This window comes from Chiloscyllium plagiosum, chromosome 29 (assembly GCF_004010195.1).
Source record: "Chiloscyllium plagiosum isolate BGI_BamShark_2017 chromosome 29, ASM401019v2, whole genome shotgun sequence".
In the NCBI taxonomy this organism is placed as follows: domain Eukaryota; kingdom Metazoa; phylum Chordata; class Chondrichthyes; order Orectolobiformes; family Hemiscylliidae; genus Chiloscyllium; species Chiloscyllium plagiosum.
Genome location: NC_057738.1, coordinates 16,880,088 through 16,905,249, shown reverse-complemented (window position 1 = coordinate 16,905,249; position 25,162 = coordinate 16,880,088). Strand labels below are relative to the sequence as shown.

Below are 25,162 nucleotides of genomic sequence, written 5' to 3'. Positions count from 1 at the left end.
ACTTTATTGGAAGCAGTTGGCAAATTCTGCTAACATGGTAACAACCAATGTGACTTTTGATGCTGAACTCAATATATCCATGCACCATAAGAAATAAATAAAGGTGTAGGACATTTGACTCCTTGTCCATATCTGTTGCAACATTCATGTATACTTGCTTGCATTTTCCCATCGCCTTCATTACTGATTTAGAATTTATCTCAGCCTTAAAATATACATAAGGACTCTGCCCTTACAGCTCTCTGTGTTTGCTGATGACATGAATATTGGTGGAGTGGTGGATAGTGTGGAGGGCTGTTGTAGGTTGCAAAGGGACATTGACAGGATGCAGAACTGTGTTGATATGTGGCAGATGGGAATTCAACCTGGAAAGAAAAGTGAAGTGATTCATTTTGGAAGGTCAGATTTGAATACAGAATACAGGGTTAAAGGCAGGATTCTTGGCAGTGTGGAGTAACAGAGGGATCTTAGGATCCATGTCCATAGATCCCTCAAAGTTGTCACCCAGGTTGATAGGGATGTTAAGCAGCTGTATGGTGTGTTGGCTTTCATTAGCAGGGGGATTGAGTTTAAGAGCCACGAGGTTATGCTGCAGCTCTACAGAGCCTTGGTTAGAGCACAGTTGGAGTATTGTGTTCAGTTCTGGTCACCTCATTATAGAAAGGATGTGGAAGCTTTAGAGAGGGTGCAGAGGAGATTCACCAGGATGCTGCCTGGACTGGAGGGCATGTCTTATGAAGAAAGGTTGAGGGAGCTGGCCTTTTCTCAATGCAGCAGAGAAGCATAAGGTGACTTGATAGATGTGTACAAGATGATGAGCGGCATAGAGTGAGCAGTCATAGATATTTTCCCAGGGCAGAAATGGCTATGAGGGGGCATAATTTTAAGGCGATTGGAGGAAGGTTTAGGAGAGATGTCAGAGATAGGTTATTTACACAGAGTGGTGGGTGCATGGAATGCACTGCCAGCGGTGGTAGTAGAGCCATATACTTTAGGGACATTTCAGCAACTCTTGGATAATCTCAACATTTACTGTTCATTTTCTGTGAACAACAAAATCTTAGTGGTTCATTTCTTCCTATGTAGCAGATATTAGATAATTTGACTCAACTTGCTATTGAATGGTTTGTTATTGAGGGGAAGTGGATGCAATTCCATCCTAAGTTCAATATTAAAGCTTTTAATTTCTACTTCTGGCAAAAGGGGGAATCAAGCAAATCCCACAGAAACAATCCCTCAAAATCAAAAATGTGCTTATTTAATTTATATGTTCAGTTGAATATTTATCGAATCAAACAAATTTCATTTTGTTTTATTCATTCATGTGGCGGTCACTGGTTAGGCCAGCATTTATTACATAGAGGGTCGTTAAAATATCAAACACATTGCTGTCAGCTATCAGCCAGATCAGGTTAGGATGGCAGCTCCCTTCTTTAACAGACATTCGTAAACCAGATGGATTTTACCTGACAATCAACAGTCTCATACACAGTATTAGAATCTCAACTAGATTTTTTTTATTGAATTCAAATTTCACCATCAAGCATGTTAAGATTCAAGCCCAAAACCCAATAACATAACTTGGTCTCTAGACTAATAGACTAGCAATAATTCCTCAAGGCAATCGCTGGCAAGTATGTGTTGTTTAAATGATAATGCTTCCAGGTTTTTATTAGCTCGTTGGCCTAAGGTATTGGTGAATGCCATTGCAGATGTTTACACTACAATTTCCAAAAGAGATATGATTCAACATCAGTTACCATGTTCACTTTAAAAGGAATCTGGAAGAATAATAAAACATGTGCATTGGAAATTTGGCATTCACAGGCAATGAGAAATTCATAGGAATATATGTTGTTTGTCATTTTTATAAAAGACCTGGATGAGGGCATAGAAGGATGAGTTAGTAAATGTGCAGATGACACGAAGGTGAGTAGAGTTGTGGATAGTGACAAAGGATTTTGTAGTTTACAAAGAGACATAGATAAGTACAGAACTGGGCTGAGAGGTACAAATAGAGCTTAATGCAGAAAAGTATGAGGTGACTCACTTTGGAAGGAGTAACAGGAATGCAGATGACTGGGCTAATGGTAAGATTGGTAGTGTAAATGAGCAGAGAGATCTTGGTGTCCAGGTACATAGATCCTTGAAAGTTGCCACCCAGGTTGATAGGGTTGTTAAGAAGGCATACAGTGTGTTAAGCTCTTACTGATAGAGGGATTGAGTTTCGGAACCAAGAAATCATGCTGCAGCTGTACAAAACTCTGGTGCGGCCACATTTGGAATATTGCGTTCAATCCTGGTCACCGCATTACAGGAAGAATGTGGAAGCTTTGCAAAGGGCTCAGAGGACATTTACTGGAATGTTGCCTGATATGGAGGGGAGTTCTTACAAGGAAAGACTGAGGGACTGGAGGCTGTTTTCGTTAGAGAGAAGGATGTTGAGAGGTGACTTAATTGAGATATATAATTAAAGGGTTAGATAGGTTGAACAGTGAGAGCCTTTATCCTCGGATGGTGATGGCGAGCACGAGGGGACATAGCTTTAAATTGAGGGGTGATAGATATAGGACAGATGTCAGAGGGAGTTTCTTTACTCAGAGTAAAACGCACTGCCTGCAGCAGTTGTAGACTCGCCAACTTTAAGGGCATTTAAATGGTCATTGGATAAGCATATGGATGAGAATGGTACAGTGTAGGTTAGATGGGCTTCAGATTGGTTCCACAGGACAGTGAAACATTGAGGGCCGAAGGGCCTGTACTGCACTATAATGTTCTATATCTGAAATACCAAATGAAATTAATCTCAAATTACTTGTACCATCTGTATAATGTCTGAAGTGCACATCAGGCTGATCAGCATTAGGTTGTCTAACATTGCAGGTAAGCCAGAGGGCTCCAATTGTGCACTGATTGAGTCCCCAACTCTAAGGCCAGAGGCCTGGGCTTAAATCCCATTTGCTATACAGGTGAGTAATAATATCTCTGAATAGATTGTTTAAAGGAAGCATTAGAGGAACAGTTCAGGTCCAGCTTCACTGAATATTGTTCTTATATTGTTTACCTGGTGGATGCTTTTCCTCACCCTGCCCTGACCGCCCCTCTGCCAATTCAAGACTGAGAAGGAAACAATCCAATATAACACCATTGACCTATTTTTCTCCTATCTCCAAGACTCTTCAACACTGAAACCGGTTTCACTTTGACAATTTCTCATGCTTCTATTCCTACCTGATTTACCTGCCTTTTCCTCATTTGCTTTTGCCACTTGTTGGCTCTGTGTCTTGTAAATATTTTTGTCTTCTCTCACTGGTCACATGAATCCCTTTAACTAACATCTATTGTATGTGTGCATCCCATTTAATTTGATCAATTTCTCATCAATTATTGCATTTTGGCAAGACACACAAAAGCAGGACTTATACAATTTAAAGTAGGGCCTTGGATAGAGTTGAGAACAGAGATCTAGGAGTTCAGGTACATAAATCTTTGAAGTTTGCATCACATACAGAGAAGTGCTTTGCACTCTCCTTCATTACTCAAACCTTTGAATATAGAGTTGGAGTTTTCTGAGGTTGGACATGACACTGGTGAGGCCCCTTCTGGAGTAGTGCGTTCAGTTCTGATCATCCTATTTTAGCAAAGATATTAAGATGGACAGGGTCCAGAAGAGATTTACCAGGCTGTTGCCAGGAATGGACGGTTTGAGTTAAGAATAGGCAGAACTGGCCAGCACTATTTTCACCGGAGAGTAAGAGATTAAAGGGTGATCTCAGGTTTCTGAACTCTATTATTCTATATTTTTAAAAAACTGGCTACAAGAGCAGTTAAAAGCTAGGAATACTGGGGAGAGGAATTTGCCTCATGAACCCACAAAGCCTGTCCATCATTTGCAAGGAATGAGGCAGGAGTATGATGGAATACTCCCCTCTTGTCTGGGTGGTTGCCAGTCCAACCATATTCAAGAAGCTTGACACCATTCCACGACAAAGCAGCTCACTTGACTGGTACCACTCCATAAGTGTAATATGGAAATTCACCTCAGATTCTTAGACAGTAGCTTCCAAAACCACCACACTTCCAACTAGAAGGACATGGGCAGCAGATACATGCAAGCACCAGCAAGTTCCTTGCCAAACCACTCACCATCCGAACTTGGAAATACATTGCAATGCCTTCACTGCATCAAAATCCTTGAGTTCCTTTCCTGAGGAACCCACAGCACAAGGACTGCTGCAGTTCAAGAAGGCAGCTCACCATCTTTTCAAGGGTAAGTAGGGACAGGCAATAAATGCTGACTAGTGAATGAAAAAAAATTGGCACCCTTTATCCTGAGACTGTGTTCTTTGGTCTTATACTCACCCAAAAAGGGGAAACAATCCTCTCAGCAGTTACCCTGTCATGCCATTTTAAATTCCAAAATGTTTTGAGATCACTTCATTCTTCTAAACTCAAGTGAGTAGAGTTCTCAAACTTTTTAACCTTTAGTTACTTGGATCATTTTAGTGAACCTTCTCTGATCTGCCTCCACTGAAGTGATAGCTTTCCTTAAATAAGGGGCCAAAACTACACATAGGATTCACCAATTAATCAATATATCCTTTTCCTGACTCAAAATATGCATGGTATTGATTTGGAAGACCTGCAACTCTCAGCAACTTGGTTAAGTTGACAAGGGCTTACCAGACCATACAGCTGCACTCTCATTACAAGGCAGCAGCTGTGGTTTCAGGTAAGGGGAGAGTCAAGAAAAGTCCTTTGCAGTAACCTCAGTCTATGCAGGAATTGATTCCAGTGTTGGCATCAATGCACCAGACACAAGCCGACAAGCAAGCTGAGCTAACAGAAACCCAGCAAACTGGTGTACAGTTGTGAAGTATAGATGACTTATTAACAAGAAAGGAGGCCCACAATTTTCATCTTTGATGTCTACAATGTATTTGCAGTATCACGGAAGAATAAAATTACAAGTGCCCCAATGGTCTCAAGGCAAATCTGCAAAGTATATACTACTCAAACAAAGATAACTTTGTTGGCTCAGGCACATTCGCAGGACGCAAGATGAACAGATTCCCATGGATATTCTATACGGTGAGCAAGCTGGAGCCAGAAGACAATTGGAGACCCAAAGCATCACTTCAAAGATCCTTGAAAGCATATCATGAATGCCCCAAAAATCAATTTTCACACCTGAGCAACACTAGCCAACAGAATGACCTTTGGGTTGACGGGTTTTTAACATGGATGATCAGTGACTACAGCATCTTGACAACAGAAAAGCACAAAATTGCATGCAATACCACCTCATTTTTTTGGTGCTTCTGGAAGAACCTGCCTTTCAGGAATTGGTCTTTTCAAACATCAGCACAAAAATGTACCATATGAAACTAACCTGTTTCTAATGGATATGATTTATGTCCACCTTAATAGATGGAAGGATTCCAACTGCAGGAACGGGCACAGCAAAGGCTCCCATGTTCTTTAGTCTGATGCAGAGGGCATAGATTAGATTAGATTACTAACAGTGTGGAAACAGGCCCTTCGGCCCAACAAGTCCACATCGCCCCGCCGAAGCGCAACCCACCCATACCCCCTACAGTTAGAGACCAATAGGGGTCAGGGCACCTGCAACTTCTAAGCCCTTAGAAACAGACAATGATCTGCATCCAGGGAATGACAGTCAATTAGATCATTGCATCAGCATGTCAACAACATACAGGATGATGATGTGCTCCTGACCTCGTCAATTTCTCAAATCCTATCTCAATCATCATGCTGAAATAACTCTAGACATGCCAGTATCTCGTCACCAAGTCACTTTTTGTTTTCACAGTGAGTCCCTGGTACTGATCTAGCTCCCTTATAGCCAGCTCTTAGATGTCTGACACTCCAGTCCTGTAGCCAGAGCTCCCTAAGTGGTGCAGATTAATAGCACCAAGCTCAAAACTCTGAAACCTAGGTCTCAGCTCTGTCCTTTGCAACTGGATCCTCACCTTCCACACCCACAGACCTTAGCCAGTGAAGATCACTACAGCACCTCCTCCAAGATAATCTTCAACACTGGCACCACACAGGATGTGTTCTCAGCCTCCTACTGTATTCCTTGTATACCCACAACTGTGTAGTCAAGTTCCAAAAGAACGCCTCCTGCAAGTTTGCTGACGTCACCACTATGGTAGAACGGATATCAAACCGTTCAAAATACAGGAATGAGATTGAGTGCTTGGTGTCGTTGTGCAATGATAACGACTTCTCTCTCAATGTCAGCAAAACAAAAGAACTGGCCAGTGATATCAGAAAGAAAGGAAGGGGACAGAACTATCTACAGTAACAGAGTTGAGATGGAGAGGGTCGGGAGTGTCATGTTCCTCGGAGTGATGATAACCGACAATCTGTCCTGGACCTTCCATACAGACATGGCTGTCAAGAAGGCACAATGCCTCTTCTCCATCAGGAGGGATAGGAAATTCAGCATGCTTAAAAGGACGCTCACCCAACTTTTACAAAGGCACCATACAAAGCATTCTATTGTCATGATGGCCTGGTGTAACAACTGTTCTGCCTAAGTTGGTGAAAAAAATTACAGAAAGTTGTGTACGCAGCCCAAACCATCAGGGGAGTCAACCTCCCATTCATGGGCTCCATTTACACTTCTCACTGCTACAGAAAGGCTGCCAACATTGAAGACCCCTTCCACCCAGTGATGGACCCCCTACAACCTCTTCCATCAGGCAGAAGATACAGAAGCTTGAATACATGCACCAATAGGTTCAAGAACAGCTTCTTCCCTGCAATTATACTGAATGGACCTCTCTAACTTCAGATAATGTCAATCTTCTTTGCACACCTCCTGTGCAGCTGTAACTTCATTTGCCTTGCTCCATCTAAGCACCCATCTGTATGTCCTTGTTTGTTATGATTTGCTTGCAAAACGAAAGCTTTCACTATACTTAGGTATATGTGACTATAATAAATCAAATCAATTAAGGACCTCAATCTATGAAATCCACCCAGCTGACCTCATTACAGCCCCTCCCCCTCAGAGTCTGAGGAGATAGGCTGGTTCTTCTTCTTTTGTAGCTAGTCAAGGCAAGGTCAGGTTCTTCCAACTTTGCTTTGATATGGGCGACTTGTAACTCACTGTATCTCACATCTTGTGCTTGCAGCCTCTCAGGAGAAAATAATTCTCCTCTTCACATGGCAAAAGCATTGAGCCGATGACATCTGCCGTGTTCATCTCAGATTCTGAGGGATCTTCAATGTTGCTGGAGAGCGAGAACTCAGTCAGAAAGGCTGTTGAGGAGCTGGACATGTTCAGGACCAAACTTTGTGTCACTGGACCTGATCTCACATCGACCTGCCTCTTATGGCCCACCAAACTTCATCCTCACTATCGCTCAGCAGAATCTTGCATCTGGCACTGGCATTCTTGAAGCTGTTTCAGCTTCCATTTCCCTCCCCAACTCCGGGAAGATCACATTTATCTTGAGGCAGAGTCTTCTTCCCATTAGCAACTCTGCTGGAGGTTATCCCTGCAGTTGAATGATGGATGGCCCTATAACTAAATAGGGTCCAGGAGAGTTTGGTACCCAATGAAGCTGTAGGCTTTAAGCCTGCCTTCAAAGTCTGGACTGCTTTTTCTGCCAGGCCATTGGATCATGGATGGTATGGAGCTGTCCTTATATGACAAATACCATTTAACTTTAGGAAATACACAAAATCCCTGCTGGTAAACAATGGCTTTTTACCTGTGACCAACACTTCCAGAAGTTCATGTATTGCAAAGAATGTGCACAGTTTTTCCATCATCTTCCAGTGTTTGACAAATGAATTCATTGCATGTACAGCCACTGAGTGCATGTGCACAATGACCAACAACATTGAGCCCATTAAAGAACCTACAAAAGTAGACGTATAAAAGAGTCCAAGGTTTACCCGGCCATTCCCACTAATGTGGGGAGCTGCTGGTAGTAAGTTTTGTCCTTGGTGACACTGGGCAGTGGCCCGCCAACACAGCGATATCTGCATCCAGTGCTGACCACCAGACATTATATCTTAATTTGGGAAACCCTTGGATGACCCCGGTGGAGTTCAGCTACTTTTCGGTGCCAACCTTTGCTTTGGACAATCATTCTTGTTCCCCATAACAACATGCCGTCCTCTACTATGATCCGGTCTCTCCAAGTCCAAAAGGGTTTCAATTCTATTGTGATGACCCCTTCACCACCACCAGCTGTTTGTTTTGCCAGGACCAGATCTTTTTGCATCCACAGTCGGATATTGCCAGCTGTGACTGGAAGTGTGACCACAAATTTAAAATCAGAATGGACACGCCGTGTATCACTGGTGCATCTGCCAGCAGCTTAATGCATCTACATTTGCTACTTGGCTCCCAAATGGTGTTCTAACTTGTAATTATACACATTTAGTATTAGAGGCCACTGAATTCGACCTGAAGCTATAAGTGGCACTATCACGTCCTTTTTAAGACTTAGCCAGGACTGCAATGGCCATCATTATTATAAATTTACATCTATAAAGGTATTGGTGGAATTTCCGACTCCAAATATGACAGCCAAATCTTCCTTCCTTCTCTATCTGGGCATATTTATGCTCTACATTTGTCAAAGTCTTGGAATTATAAGCTGTTGGGCATTCCTCTCCATTGAGCTACCTCTGAGCTAATATTAACCTGATGCCGTACAGGGAGGCATTGCAGGTCAACACCAGATCTCGCTTGGGATCAGTGTGCCAACTTAGATGATGAAAGCTGTTTCTTCACATCGCTGAAAGCTATGGCTTGGCCAGATAACCATTTCCAATGCCAGCACATTTGAAAAGAGTTGATGCAAAGGTGCCAGGATGGAGGCCAGGTGATGTATGAACTTTCTGTAATTCGCCAGACCAAGGAAAGACCTAAGCTTCAGTAAGGATGCGCAAGCTGGAGCACCGTTGATCACCCTTGCCTTATTTTCCAAGGGGTGTAACCCAACCTTGCTGACTCTGTAGCCCAATTAACTCACTCGGGGTGCCTGGAACACATTTTTGCCTTCCAAGGCGTACACCCGCCTGTGAGAAACATCTAAGGTCTATGTCCAAGTTCTCTAAGTGCTCCCTATTGGTCTTTACTGTAATTAGCACATCATCTAAATAAATTGTGACCTATGGCAGATCTTATAAAAATCACCCAATGTAAAAATTGTACAGGCTGACAAACATCCCAAATGGCAGTCTAGTATATTGGCACAAACCCTTATCAGCATTAATTATAGCATACTTCTGGGAATCTTCCTCCACCTGCAATTGCAAGTACAAACAGTTTATGTCCTGCTTTGTGAAGGACAGCCCCTCTACTAACTTTGTGCATAAATCCTCTTTATGAGGGACTGTGCATTTATCCAGCTGTGAAAAGCAGTTTATTATTTGTTTAAAATTCCCACAAAGGTGAAACAACCCATCAAGCTTCACAATCTGTACGACCAGTGCAGGCCATTCTGCAAACTGCACTGCTTTGGCGATTCCTTCGATTTCCAGCTTTCTGATGTCTGCCTCTACTTTTGCCCAGCAAGATAAGGCACTGGATGGGCCTTACAGAATCGTGGAATTGCTTTCTGGTCAACATGCAAGGTGGTCTTGGCTCCTTTGATACTCCCTAGATGTCTCTGAAGAAACTTCTGAGTAATTAATTAAATAAAGTAAAAAATTAAAGTAAATAATCACTCGGGCAGTTATTCTCTAATCGAGAAATGTTGACACGATATAAGTGAATCTTTCTCAACCAATTTTGCCCTATCAAGCCTTTTATGATCAGTGATAACTGAACAAAATGCTTCTCAATAGACCAGAACCACAGTTCTACCCTTACTCTGTAAAGGTTCCCTGATATCGGTTTTTAGTCTAGCTGAGGCCTTGTGCAAACTTAACTGCTGGAGTCCAGAGTGAATTTTGTTAAAGACTAGTTCTGCGATTACCGAAATGGCCATGCCTATGTCAATCTCCATTAGAACCCAGCAACCATTTAACCAGGTGCTTATTTTGATTGGCTCGGATTTGGATGTTGCTAAGCAATTTAAATTGATCCTAACTGGATGTATGTGGACATTTCAGGGTATGCACTCTCCTGGACACAAGCCTATGAGCTCTCTTACTCAATTTAATCTGGTGGGACTCTTTTGCTGACTCAAGTCTGCATACCTGCAGCAACTACAATAGCCTGCCGGTCTGGATCCTGAAGAAAATTTTAACAGTTTGGCTGAATCTTGACTTTGTTTTAAAGTTTTACTGTTGGCTAACCTAGAGTCCGTGTTCAGAAAATGTCCCGAGTGAGGATATGCAATTGCCTTCAGTCAATGAGTGTTCCTCAAGCTCACACTGGCGAGGGTGGCCATTTCAGTCGGAGTACCCTGCAACTCATATGCTCCACTTGCCACATTTTCCAATCATAAAGCCCATTATAGTACCTGTTTTCAATCCAGTTGGGCCTCATCTAGTAGGCCCTTTTGCATGGTTTCATCAATTCCATATACAAAAGATCTCTCAGTATCTCATTAAGAATTAAATTAAAGTCACATGCCTCTGCCAGTCATCTTAACCTCATTAAAAATCTCAATACGATTCGCCTGGTTCTCAAAATGCTAAGTAAAACCATTAGCAGTCTGCAATTAGAGGACTAATATAATGGTCCTCTCTATATAATTACTGAACAACCAGAGGTTTGAAATAGCAGTTAATGCACAAAATCAGAGATTTGTACCATAATCTGTCCACTCGACATGCTTTGTGCCCACAAGGTATGCCCACACTACAGTCAGAATACACTACTGACAGCAGTGGAAGTGATCTCACCAAACGTTTTAAAGTTTCCAGACAGTCAAATTGCAAGACCTTAGTTTCCAAGTCTAACTTATTCCATGCACAAACCTTAAAACTTTGACACCATCCACTTGTAAATTTTGCTTCGTACAGCCAAAGAGATTGATTGATAATAAGAAACTTGACGTTAAGCATGCATTGTGACCTGAAATGAACCTAGCAAGCTTAGTTTGTATGCATCACGACCATAGATACATCATTTAAGCTCTTTCATGTATGTTAACAATAACATAAACAATGACATTCCAATTTCATAAAGTTAACAATTGGGTGGGACAATACTTATGACGTTTGCATATTTACATTTAACTGCGTATCTGTATTAACATCTTTTTAAATCTCTCCATTCGCCTGAGGTGTGGTGACCCTCAGATTAAACCACCACCTCTGTCTCTAATGAAAGCATTGCCCACCACAGAGTACAACATGGAAACAGATCCTTCAGTACAAGTCATCCACATCAAGATATTCTAAACTAATCTAGTCCCACTTGCCAACACTTGGCAAATATCCCACTTAACCATTCCTATTCATATATCCATCCAGATGCTTTTGAAATGTAGTGGAGGAGCCGGTGTTGGACTGGGGTGGACAAAGTTAAGAGACATACAACACTAGTAAAACAGGTTTATTTGGAAGCACTAGCCTTTGGAGCCCTGTCATTCATCAGGTGGTTATGGCTTATAAGATTATAAGACATAGAATTTAAAGCAAAAGATTACAGTGTCATGCAACGGAAATGATACATTGAACAAATCTGGATTGTTAGGTCTTTCATCTTTTAGAAAGGGGAGGTTTTGGTTTATTAATATGTAAATTCCAGAACTTCTTTTAAGTCAGCTTCTCAAAATAACTAAAGGTTTTATAACAAAAGATGACATTTCAGCTCAGACAATGCATTGAAGGTGCGAGGTCAGAGTCTGTCTGTATCCCAATCTTGAGTCAGGCTAGTTCTATTTCCAATGTGGAATTTGCAAAGTTTTACATGTACTGACTGCCTGCAGATTGTGCATTTTTTGAGCAAAATAGAATGTATCTACAAATATAATTCTGCAAATACAAAAACACACCATAGACTTGCAAGTGTGTGTGTGCACACATGTGCGAGAGCGTGTTTGCACGTGTGAAAGCTTAGCAAAATGTGTGGGGGTGTGAAGGAGTGTAAGCCTGTGACAGGGTGTGTGCATGGGTGATAGTGCGTGTGCGATAATGCGAGTGCGCACGCACGTGGGTGATTGTGTGTGTGTGTGCGCGCGTGTGCGTGTGCGAGAGAGAGGGTCTGCACGAGTGAGAGTTTATGCTAGAGATGTGTGTGAGAGCGAGAGACACACAGAGCGCGCGAGATCGAGAGCACGCGCGAGATCGAGATCGATAGCGAGAGATCGAGAGATCGATAGCGAGAGATCGAGAGATCGATTGCGAGAGATCGAGAGATCGATTGCGAGAGATCGAGAGATAGATCGAGAGAGAGAGATCGAGAGAGAGAGATCGAGAGAGAGATCGAGAGAGAGATCGAGAGAGAGATCGAGAGAGAGAGATCGAGAGAGAGAGATCGAGATCGATATCGAGAGAGATCGAGATCGAGATCGAGAGAGTGAGCAAAATAGAGAGAGCGCGAGTTTGACACAGAGAGAGCCAAAGAAAGCGAGACAGACCGACACAGAGAGAGGGAGCAAGACAGACAGAGAGCGAGCGTGGGAGCATACTGTATAGTGTCGTGGGGTCACCTGTAGTGTGACATGAACCCATGATTCCGGTTGAGGCCTTCCTCACGGGAACCGAACTTGGTTAACAGCCTCTGCTTGGCCACTGAGCATTGTTGCCTATCCCAATGTCTGCCTTGCAGGACGGTCATTCAAAGATCTGAGGCCAAATGTCTCTTACCACTGAAGTGCTCCCCAACCGGGAGGGAAAACCCCTGGCTGTTGATTGTTAGATATTAGATACCTTACAGTATGGAAACAGGCTCTTCAGCCCAACAAGTCCACATTGACCTTCCAAAGAGCAACCCACCCAGACCCATTCCCCAAACCTATATTCACCCCTGACTATGGACAATTTAGCATGGCCAATTCACTTAACCTGCAATCTTTGGATTTGGGAGGAAATCGGAGCACCCAGAGGAAACCCACGCAGACACGGGGAGAATGTGCAAACTCCACACAGACAATCACCCAAGGCAGGAATCAAACCTGGGTCCCTGGCGCTGTGAGGCAGCAGTGCTAACCACTGAGCCACCATGCTGTCACTTCATCCATTGTCTTTGAGTCTGCTTGGTCTTGCCAATGTGGTGCAGTGTATGAGATAGACAACATTGGCCAAGTCACAAGAAGCTGCTGCATACACAGTGGATGGTGTACTCACGGGCAATGATGCAATCAGTGTCGACACTCTGATATGTCTTCCAGTGGTTGACATGACAGGGTTGTATGGTGTTATGGTCGATGTTGCCCTGAAGGCTGGGCAGTTTGCTGCGATCAAATAGTCTGTTTAAAGTATGGCAGTGGTTTAAAGGAGAGAAGTGGAGGCTTTGAGAAGGTCTTGGCGAGATGTTCAGGCTGTGAAAAACACGGCATAGTTTTTTGGTTCCTGGGAAGTACTGGAAAACAAAGGGTACCCTATCAATTGCGACCCGTGCCTGTCTTCTGAAGAGGTCATTACGGTTTCTCGCTGTGGCACGTCGGAACTGGTGATCAATGAGTTGAGCATCATACCCTAATCTTATGAGGGCATCCTTGAGCACCTTCAGGTGTCTATCACATTCCTCCTCATCTGAACAGATCCTGCGTATGCATGGCTTGTCCATAGGGGATCGCTGTTTTAATATGATTAGGGTGGAAGCTAGAGAAGTGTAGCATCAGGAGGTTATCTGTAGGTTTGCATTAGAGTGAGGTACTGAGGTGCCCATTCTTGATGCAGATGCACATGCCCAAGAATGAGACAGATACTAAAACAGAATTCAATGATAAGTCTAATGGTGGGATGAAACTCATTGATATCACTGTGTAGTTGTTTCAGTCACTCCTCACCATGAGTCCAGAGGAAGAAAACATAATCAATATATCTGGCATGCAGTGTTGGGTGGGGGCCCTATGCAGCAAAGAAGTCATGTTCGAAAATGTTTCCACATTAGGATGCAAAGTTGGTCCCCATGGCTGTTAGATTAGATTCCAGACAGTGTAGAAACAGGCCCTTCGGCCCAACCAGTCCTCACCAACCCTCCGAAGAGTAACCCACCCAGACCTATTCCCCCTCTGACTAATGCACCTAACACTATGGGCAACTTAGCACGGCCAATTCACCTGACCTGCACATCTTTTGGACTGTGGGAGGAAACCGGAGCACCCGGAGGAAACCCACAAAGACACGGGGAGAAATGTGTCCTGTTCTGTGTGTTTGGATGAAAAACTGGTTGGCAAAGGTGAAACGTGGTGGTCGAAGGTGAAACGGATAAGTTCCAGGATGGTGCTCGGAGAGTGGCAATTGTTGGTATTGAGCACTAGGGCTGTTGCAGTACTGCAGTCAGCGTGAGGGATGCTGGCGCATAGTGCTGAAATGTCCATTTTGATGAGTAATGTTCCCGGTTCAACTAGTCCGTAGGTTGAGTTTCTGTAACAGTAGTGTGACAGAAGCTGGTGGTCCCCTGTACAATGGGTTTCAAGGTGCCTTCGACATAGCCTGAGAGGATCTCACACAGGGTCCCATTGCCTGATACAATGGGGCGCCCAGGTGTGTTGGCTTTGTGTATCTTCGGAAGGCAGGAGTCACCTACGTGACAAGTACGTGGGATGAGAGCATGTCAGGAACCCTAAAGGACTGGATCAAAAGTCTTGATCAATGTGTTTAGTTCACGGGTGCGTTCTTTGGTCGGATCGGCCAGTAGTTGCTTGTAGTGTCCGTGGTTGTTCAGTTATCAGTACACTTCCTTGCAGTCGCCCTCCAAGACGTACTTCGGCAACAACACAAAGTGGCCAAGCAGAGACCAAGTTTGGTACCCATGAGGATGACCTTAATCAGGATCTTGGGTTCATGGCATAGGACAGGTGACCCAACTATTCTGTGTCTTATGATCTTGTACTCCACAACCACATGAAGGTGTAGTGCTCTGAAAGCTATTACTTCCAAATAAGCCTGCTAGACTATAATCTGGAGTTGTGTGATTTTTAACTTTTAAATCTTGTAATTGTACCAGCTCCACTTCTCTAGCAGCTCATTCCATACACACTATACCCTCTATGTGAAGCAGTTGCCCTTAGGCCCCTTTTAAATCTTTCCCCTCGAACCTCTAGTTTTGGACTCCCACACCCCAGGGAAATTATCTTGGCTATTCACCCTATGACTTTATAAACTTCTATAAGGTAGCCCCTCAGCCTCAGATGCCCCAGATAAAGTAGCTCCAGTCTATTCAGACTCTCCCTATAGCTCAAACCCTCCAACCCAGGCAACATCCTTGTAAACCTTTTCTGAAACCTTTCAAGTTTCACAATATCTTTCCTATGTCACTGAGGCCAGAATGGAATACAATATTCCAAAAGTGGCTGAACCAACATCCTACACAGCTGCAACATGACCTCCCAACTTCGATACACACTGACCAATAAAGGCAAGCATACGAAATGCCTTCTTCATTATTGTCTGCCTGCGACTCTGCTTCCAAGAAACAATGAACTTGCACTCCAAGGTCTTTTTGCTTAGTAACACACCCCAGAACCTCACCATTGTGTGTACAAGTCCTGCTCTGATTGCCTTTCCAAAATGCAGCACCTCTCGTTTATCTAAATTAAATTTATCTGCCACTCCTTCGCCCTTTAGCCCATCAGATCCTGTTGTATTCTGAGGTAACCGTCTTCACTGTCAACCACACCTACAATTTTAGCATCATCTCAAACTTAATTACCATACCTCCTGTGTTCACATCCCCAAATCATTTATATAAGTAACAAAGAGCAGTGGGGTCCCAGCACCAATCCTTGTGGCTCACCACTAGTCACAGGTCTCCAGTCTGAAAAACAATCATCCCGCCTCCTGTCTTCGAGCCAATTCTGTACCCAAATGGCTAGTTCTCCCTGTATTCCATGTGACTTAGCCTTGTTAACCAGTCTACCATGTACAACCTTGATAAACGCCTTATGGAAGTCCCTAGAGACAACATCCACCATTCTGCCTTCAATCAATCCTCTTTGTTACTTCTGCAAAAATCTCAATCAAGTTAGTGAGGCACAAAGCGATGTTGACCATCTCTACTCAGTCCTTGCCTTTCCAAATACATGTAAATCCTGTCCCTCAGGAACCACTCCAACAAATTGCCCACCACAGATTTCAGGCTCACTGGTCTATACTTCCTTAGCTTGTCCTTACCACCTTTCTTAAATAAAAGCATCATGCTAGCCAATCTCCAGTCTTCTCGCACCTCACGTGTGGCTATCGATGATATAAATATCTCAGTAATGGGCCCAGCAATCAACTAGCATCCCACAAAGTTCTCGGGAACATCTGATCTGGGGATTTATCCACCTTTATGCATTTTACAACATCCAGTACCACCACCTCTGTAATATGGACATTTTTCAAGGTGGTGCTATTTAATTCCGCAAGTTCTCCAGCCTCCACAGTAAACACTGAAGCAAAATACTCATTTAGTATCTCCCACATCTCCTGTAGTTCCACAAATTGCTACTGAAAGATAGCAAGGCTGCCAAAGTTCTCTCCTAATTACTCTTAAGTCCTAATGTATTTGTAGAAGCCCTTTAGATTCTCCTTAACCCTATCTGCCAAAGCTCTCATGTCCCTTTTTTGCCCTCCTGGTTTCCCTCAGGTATACTTCTACTGCCTTTGTACTCTTCTTGAGATTCACTCGATCCCTGCTATCTGTACCTGAAACATGCTTCCTTCCTTTTCTTGACCAAAACCTCAATTTCTCTAGTCATCCAGTATTCCCTACAGTCACCAGCCTTGCCATTCACCCTAACAGGAACATACTGTCTCTGGGTTCTTGTTATCTGGTTTTTGAAGATTTCCCACATCCCAACCATCCCTTTACCTGTGAACATTCGCCTGCAATCAACTTTTTAAAGTTCTTGCCTAATACCATCAAAATTGGCCTTTCTCCAATTTAGAACTTCAACTTTTAGATCTGGTCTATCTTTTTCCATCATTATTTTGAAACTAATACAATTATGATCACTGACCACAAAGTGCTCCCCCACTGACACCTCAGTCACCTGCCCTGCCTTATTTCCCAAGAGTTAGTCAAGTTTTGCACCTTCTCTAGTAGTACACCCACATGCTGAATCAGAAAATTATCCATACTTAAATTCCTCTCCATCCAAGTCTTTAACACTATGGCAGTCCCATTCTGTGTTTGGAAAGTTAAAATCTCCTGGTATTATTTTTGCAGATAACGGAGATCTCCTTACATATTTGCTTCTCAAGTTCCTGCTGACTACTGGGGACTCTTGCAGTACAATTCCAACAAGATGATCATCCATTTCTTATGTCCAACCCTGGATGTACAGAAAATATTTCCCAAATGCAGACATAATGTTATCCCTAATCAGCCACTCCCTTGACCTCCTTTGAGTCCCTTTCTATCCTTCCTACAACATCTATATCCTGGAACATTAAGCTGCCACTCCTAACCAGCCCTGAGCCATATTTCTGTAATTGTTATGATATCCCAATCCCATGTCCTCCACCATGCCCGGAGTTCCCCTGCCTTACCTGTGGGGCCTCGCGCATTGAAATAAATGCAGTTTAATTTATCAGCCCTACCTTGTTCTCTGTTTTGTTCTTGCCTGCCCCAACAGTTTGACTCACTCCTTGTCCCAACTGCACCAGTTTCAAACTGATCTCTTTTCTCACCAGCTCTCTGGACCTGCCTCTCCCCCCATCCCTGCCCCCACCTCACCCATTAATTTAAATCCTTCAGAGCACCTTGAGAAAATATCCTTGTCAGTATCTTAGGCCCCTTCCAATCCATTCTTCTTATACAGGTCACTTCTACCCCAGAAGAGATTCCAAGGATCTAAAAATGTGAATCCCTACCAGCTCCTCAGCCAGGCATTCATCAGCTCTGTTCTCGTTTTCCTATTCTCACTAGTTCATGGCACCAGGAGAAACCCTGATATCACTAGATTTGGGGACCTACTTTTTAAACTTCCTGATTAATTTCCTATGTTCACTCCTCAGAACCTCATCCTTCTCCCTTCCTACACCATTAGCTCCTAAGTTTACAACAACATCCTGCTGGTCTCTCTCCCCGTCAAATATTCTGCACCTTCTCAGAGATATCCTTGATCCTGGCACATGGAGACAACAAACCATTCTGATGTCTCCTTGTCGGCTACAGAAACATCTGCCTCTGACTAGAGAGTCCCCTTCCACAATTAAATCGTTTAGAACCGGACATACCCCTCATTACAATAGAGCCAGTCTCACCAGAAATATTCCCCGACATTCCATCACACTTCACATTTTCTAAAACAGCAGACTTGTTTGAGATGGAGCGCACCACAGGAGACTCCTGCACTATATACCTACCCCTCCGACCTTTCCTGGAGGTAACCCATCTACCTGACTGTATCTGCAGTTTTCCTCCCTTCCTAAAATTGCCATGACACCATCTGGTTCCTGTAAATTCCTCATTGCCTCTAACTGCTGCGCCAACCGATCCATGTGATCCAATAGGTTTCACAACCAAACACACTTCCTGCAGACATCATAACCAGGAATACTGAAGTTCTCCTTAATTTCCCATGTATGACAGGAAGAGCACATTTTTCTACTAAAGGCCATCTTTGCACCTTAATCTACAGACTCAGAAAATAGCAGAGCGATAGTGCTCTCAAAAACACGAAATAAATTTGCAGCAGGAGATAGATCCATTAGACCCAGTACATTGTAGGTACAACAACATGACCAGAGCTAAGAAAGAGGTTCTGCACATTGAGTTTGAGGAGTTAGGCACTAAACTGAAAAGTAGAACCTCAAAGTTTATAATATCCAGTTACTAAAGTCTTGTGAAACTTGACATTGGGTATGTAAAAATTAGAGAGATGAATATTTATTCAAAGACTCATATGGCAGAAGTCGGTTCTAGTTTCTGGGCTACTGGGACCAATACTGGGGAAGGTGGAGACTGGACCATTGGGACAGCTTACACCTGAACCATGCTGGGGCCAGTGCTCTTGTGAACTGTATAACTAGGGAAGTTAGAAGGTTTTTAATCTAAATCAGAGGCAATATGGAATGATATGGCACGTCAAATAGCAGAGACAAACTAAGGAAGGAAAATAATCAAGAAGTATGAGGATCAGAGAATGGCAGTAAGGGACAGAGAGGGGAATAATACCTGGGAATACATCAAAAGTCAAGACTAGATGTTACAAAAATAACAAAGAAAAAAAAGGCTCTGAATCTGTGTGTAGCATCCACAACAAAATAAACAAATGTATTGCGCACATTAAAGTGAATAAACATGATCCACTATCCATAATAAAGATGTGGCTGCAGGATGACAATGCTTGAGTCCTGAATGTTGAAGAGTACATGATTCTCAAGGAAAATGGGAAGCATAGTGTAGGGGGCGGGGGGGAAGAGGTTGGAAGCACTGTCAATCAAAGATGGTATTTCTTCAACAGTTAGAGATGATCTTAGTTCAGGAGAACAGGATATACAATCAAGTTTAGAATGAGTAATAATATAGAAACCAATACCACAGTGTTATTATTTAAAATGGGAAAGAACTGAAAACAACCTTCAATAACAGCCAATGAGGAATGGACAGTAGTCAATTACGAATAGGATCCTCTGATATTGCAACAAAATATTACAGGTGATTTATGAAATTCTAACACCAAGTCAATTAGATATTAGGAAATCTCAGGCTAAACTACGGAAACATTTTCATGGCCACGATTATATAAAGATATGGTGATGTTTTGCCAGATACGCAACCTATATCAGGTAGTGGAAACCCCCAACCATCATTTGAACCTGCTCTTTGAATACTAATTCCAGTTTTCAAAGAGACATTCAGCAAAGTTAATAGATTTTTTTAGGACCCCTATCTCAAATCAAGGGTGGGAATCAGTGTCTTTTAACAATTACGATGTTTCAAGATTTCTTGAAGCAGCGCCTTTCAGAAAAAAATACAGTAATATGGTAATGGAAAAATGTGTTCGCCTGTTTTAAACAAGATATGGAATACCCAAAGAAACAAAATTTGACATTTATTTGAATATTTGAGACATAATGATAAAATAAATAATAAATAAACTTATCATCCACAATCTCAAGGAGCATTACAAAGTCAGCCTCAAATTTTACATACTACGATTAGAGCTTATTGTTCGGTATGTCCTAATGATCAGAATGAAGAAATTGCATTGATACTGTTTGCCAAAAATAATATAATCCAGAACACAGTATACTTCTGACCATACGCTAAGAACTACTGACACAACTCTCAAGGGTGGCTAAAAAGCATTTTGAAAAGTGGTCAATAAACAGTGAAAGCTAAAACAGATAAGGCGGCCAAATTCATTTTTTTTTGCTGAAATTAGTACTGTACTATATTAGTACTGTTATTTGTCTCCGGGGAAACATTAAAAGCAAGATTCACTGGACAAGAAATCAAAAAGCAACTCAATTATGTGAATTATGTAGACAGTTCTCCAGGTAGGTGGAAATATCAGCAAGTATGTCATGTTAACATGTTGGAACAGTACAATGACAAGTAGGATAATCACAAAAGAAATCTATTATAGTTGTAAAAAAAAAAGAGTAAAATAAAGATAAAACAATGATTTAAGAATAAACCAGAAATTCTAATGTCAAAGCTAATCTTTCAGTAATCAAATTAGATAACAAATACCAAGGTGCTTAAAATTTTAACTGAAATATTATGCTAACTTCCAGAAAAGTGCTGAAATTATTTGCAAGGATTGGTATAAACTCATGAATCAATTTGTGTGAATGGGCTAGAAATAACTCTGTCTACACATGATATTAACAGAGGATGCTTTACCTATAAATCCACAACCTTGCACATTTACTTCAAAAAGATTAACTCAAGTGAGAGAAGAGATTAGTTTATAAACAAAAAACTTGCTGGGAAAACACAGCAAGTCGACCAGCATCTGTGGAGACAAAGCACAGTTCGTGTTTTGGGTCGAGTGACCCTCGTCAGAACTGGATTTAATTCATGTTGGACAATAACATTATTGAACCAAAGAAGCTGGAACTCTGCAATCTTGATGGCTCTGAAACTCATGGACCACAAAACTCTATGTACTGATTATTGGTAAGTTAACATAGTTACAGACAGGTTAGCATCAGATTCCATACTTTAAGATTATGGTGAGAGAATTGAGCATGCCTGATTTGTTACACAAAAACTAATTTGCCAAAAGGGTATTGGCAAGTTTCATTGACTGGTATAGCCAAAGAATTAGTAGCTTTTGTATCCTTATATGGACTCTGTCAATTAGTTAACTGCATTGACAAATTGGGCATGTTCAGCCAAACCTAGGAAAACAATTTATATCACTTAAAAGAACTCCTTGATCACTTAGAGTCAATTTGGTCATAAATCTGGTTAAAAGTGAATTTTCCAATTCAAAATATACTTGGGCCACTTTGTGAGACAAGGCCAAGAAGCAATTAGAGAAGAAAGCAAGCAATGGCTTCTTCAAATTATTATGTGTCCTAACAAAACGTTGCAATCTACTAGCATGAATGAATTTTATCAGCATTTAATTTGAACTTCAGCACTATAGTAGTTCCCCTTATGAAATTACAGAAAGAAATTTGAATGATAACAAAGAATGCCAGAATGCCTTTGATAGTTTGATAACCGTACTTATGGGAAGCCATGTAAATTGTGTGAATTATGTAGACAGTTGTCCAGGTAGGTGAGAAAATAAATAAAACAACAGGAGAATGGAATAGCAATTCAATTATTTTCCCAAGAAATTAAATATATTTCAACAGAAACATTTAATGCTAGACGAAGAGATAATGAACCTTGAATTGGCTCCACTGAATTTTGATGTTCAAACATACAACAAATCTGCAGAAACTGGTATCATATGGACCACAATCCTTTGGATTCTTTGAAGAGAGTCTCAGACAAAAGTTGAAGACTGCTTTCTTGGAGTTTAATTTACAACCATAGACGTTGAGGATCATTAATTTTCCTATCAAGGACAATATTGTAACAGATACTTTGTTAAGGCAATTATGAAAGAAAATTAATGCTATGGTTTTTCTTTGAAGATTCAAAGCAATGAGAATTCATATGGAAGTTTGCAGGCTGTCAGAACTGAAAGGCTCAGGCTATTTGATCTGGAAATAAGTCTAAAACTTTTGTTACAATTCGAGGAGGAAAACTAAGAAGAGTCAGTTGAGTAACAAATTCAAGTGCTACAGCAGGAGTTATAGTTCTCTCGGATTCAGGATATGAAAAAGATATTCCCAAGGAAAAGGGTAACTCTTTGCAAGCTATAGTTAGGTTACAATCGTTTCAAGTTGACTTGTATACCTTATTTGTTGCATTTATTTTGTTTATTAAACGTATGCTCATGTTACAAAAACCTTGGCTGCCTCAAGTGAATATGTTCAATGATGAACCGCCATAGTAAGCAAAAATAAAACTTACGACCTATCAAGCCAAGTTTCATTCTTGGATCTAAATTGTCTGGTATTAGCATCAATTAGGATTATAAAAAGTTTCTGAAGCTGCTGACAGGAAGTCTGGGACATGAATGACACTTTAATGTTTATCACATTTAAATTAACAGAATTAATCAGTGATAGTACATATTTGTTGATAATGAATGACAGCATTTACAGATACGATTTTTGCAACATTTATTCTTTATTTTAGAAATCTTTGTTACAATAAATGTGTCTTATAGGTCATTTATAAAGTCAGTTATTCCCAGTCATTTACATTACAAAACATTTACTTTCTCTTCTGTTAATTCAAGTACTAACATTCAAAATATAAAGTCTATGTTCTTCACAAATATATTCCGTCTACCAAATTTTGAGGGACCTCTCTCATTTATTCCTATAGTGAATCTATACACCTTTCAAAACCAGTAACTGATTTAGCACTAACTAGGGAGATCATCTGCCCGGCCGACCCTAGTTGAATCGCTAAAGATAAGCGCCTGTTCCAGTGGGCATTTATCAGGGCCTGGGCTTGACTGAACAATGGTTCTAGCCAAAGCCTTCTGGCCTTGGCACATTCCTTCAACAACATAAACACACATCATAACACTCAGTTCGATTTTTATTTAAAATACCTGAACCTCTAAAATCATATAATCACAGGAAGCTTAATTTATCCAGCCATTCATAATTTTGACAACCTCTGTCGGATATCCACTTAACCAACTTCTCTCCAAGTAGAACAGTTCCAAATTCTTTAATTTATCTGCATAACTAAAATTTCTCATCCATGAAACTATTATTGAAACACTTTTGCAATTTTTCATGCGTTCACACCCTTCCTATAATGTGGTGCCCAGAACTGTACACAGCACTCCAGGTTAGGTCTAACAAGTGTTTTGTATAAATTCATCATCATCCCCTTGCACTTGTACTCTATGCTCCAATTAATAAAGCTGAAGATATTGTCTCCTCATTAATTGCTTTCTTAACCTGTCTTGCCACTTTTGTGATTTGTGCACATATATATCCGGGTCCCTCCTTTCCTGCACTCCTTTTGAAAATGTATCCCTTAATTTATAATGTCTGTCCATGCTCTTCATAGCAAAATGCATCACCTAACTTCCCTGCATTATACCCCTTTTGTCACGTATCTGCTCACACCACTAACTTGTCTCTGTCCTTTTGGAGTTCTCCATTGTCCTCCTCACAGTTCGTAATTGTTCCAAATTCTGTCAACTTTGAAATAGCTCTCTGAACACCTATATCTCCATCATTAACATACATCAGGAAAATTGGATAAAATAGCAAACAAATTGGATGTTCGCATTTTGTCTCACACCACTTGTAACTCAAAATTACAGAAATGTTCTGCCCTACGTGTCATCCTATACTTCAGGTATGGTAGCCCCATGGCGACAAATGAAACATACAACTCTAGTAACGCATGCCCTTCTATGAACAATGATTTCAGCGCAGGTATGGTTTGGAGGAGCTGCTGTTGGATTGGGTGGACAAAGTTAAAAATCACACAACACCAGGCTATAGTCCAACAGGTTTATTTGGAAGCACTAGCTTTCGGAGCACTGCTCCTTCATCAGGTAAATGTGGAGTCCAAAGTTCCATGATTCGTTGGAATTCCTTTCTTCAAAACACTGCATGCAGAATCTTTAAATATTTTTGAGGCAGAGGTAGACAGATTCCTGGTTACCAAGAGGTTGAAAGATTATTCCTTGTTCGTATGTTCATATGAAATATCACAAAGAAAGACTCTCTTTGGCATAACAGCAAATTTCTTTGAAAGAATCTTGCATTGCTACTGGTGACTCACAAGCTTACCTATATTGAATAATACGAATGATACTTACATAACATAGGGCCTTAAGCTATTATAACCTTTACACAAATCGGTTACAAAAGGATTTTGGTGTTGTTCTGACAAAATCTTCGGAAGTTATTGCTCAGTTGTACAGAGTTTATTTGAAGTAGCCTGCTCAGAAAGAAATTATCATTCCACATCATCTCAACGCTAAGCAAAAGACAATATATTCAGTTAGGTAGAAGCTGCAATATGGAACAGGCCATTCAGCAACTCCACACTAAAATTAGATAGTTACCAAATAAACTGCGATGACAAACAATCTCACCTGTGCCAAAAGTAAGGAGACCTAATATTTAAATATTTTAGATTGAAAAAGTAATTTCATAGTCCACATACCTCAGAAGGGTGCCGCAGTCCTTGTTTGACCTGACTAGGTGTTGCAGACCACACAATATTTGCATTATTCGAAGGCATTGAAGGTGAAGCGCATATATTTCCATTCTTCAACTGCTCAGCTGAACGAGATCTTGGTCCCTGCCATCCTAGCACAGTTTCTGAAAAAAATATTGCAGCAGCATATTACTAGTCCCGCATTTTGGCAAGTAAACTGGCTTATTTGTAGTAAAGTTATTTTTAAAAAAACACATCTGCAGTCTAATTCACACAATTTACTTCATAAGTTAACTATGCAGGAATATATTATCTATGCAGATTCATAGGGTCAGAATCATTGAGATATGCAGCATGGAAGTAGACCGTTCAACAGGTCTGGCAGCGTCTGTGGAGAAAGAA

At 41.4% G+C, this 25,162-nt stretch overlaps 1 protein-coding gene across 2 annotated transcripts in view; it reads right to left on the bottom strand.

Annotated features, from left to right (window-relative positions):
• The window catches only part of LOC122564402 (oxysterol-binding protein-related protein 10-like), a 256,567-nt gene that overhangs the window by 110,027 nt on the left and 121,378 nt on the right, over positions 1–25,162 (bottom strand). For both annotated transcript variants that reach the window (XR_006315905.1, XM_043719213.1), the window contains exon 6: positions 24,767–24,924. Coding sequence is in view for 1 of the 2 variants with exons in the window: in XM_043719213.1 (XP_043575148.1) it covers positions 24,767–24,924 (158 nt within the window). In the remaining variant the exon portion in view is untranslated. The remainder of the gene's footprint in view (positions 1–24,766; positions 24,925–25,162) is intronic.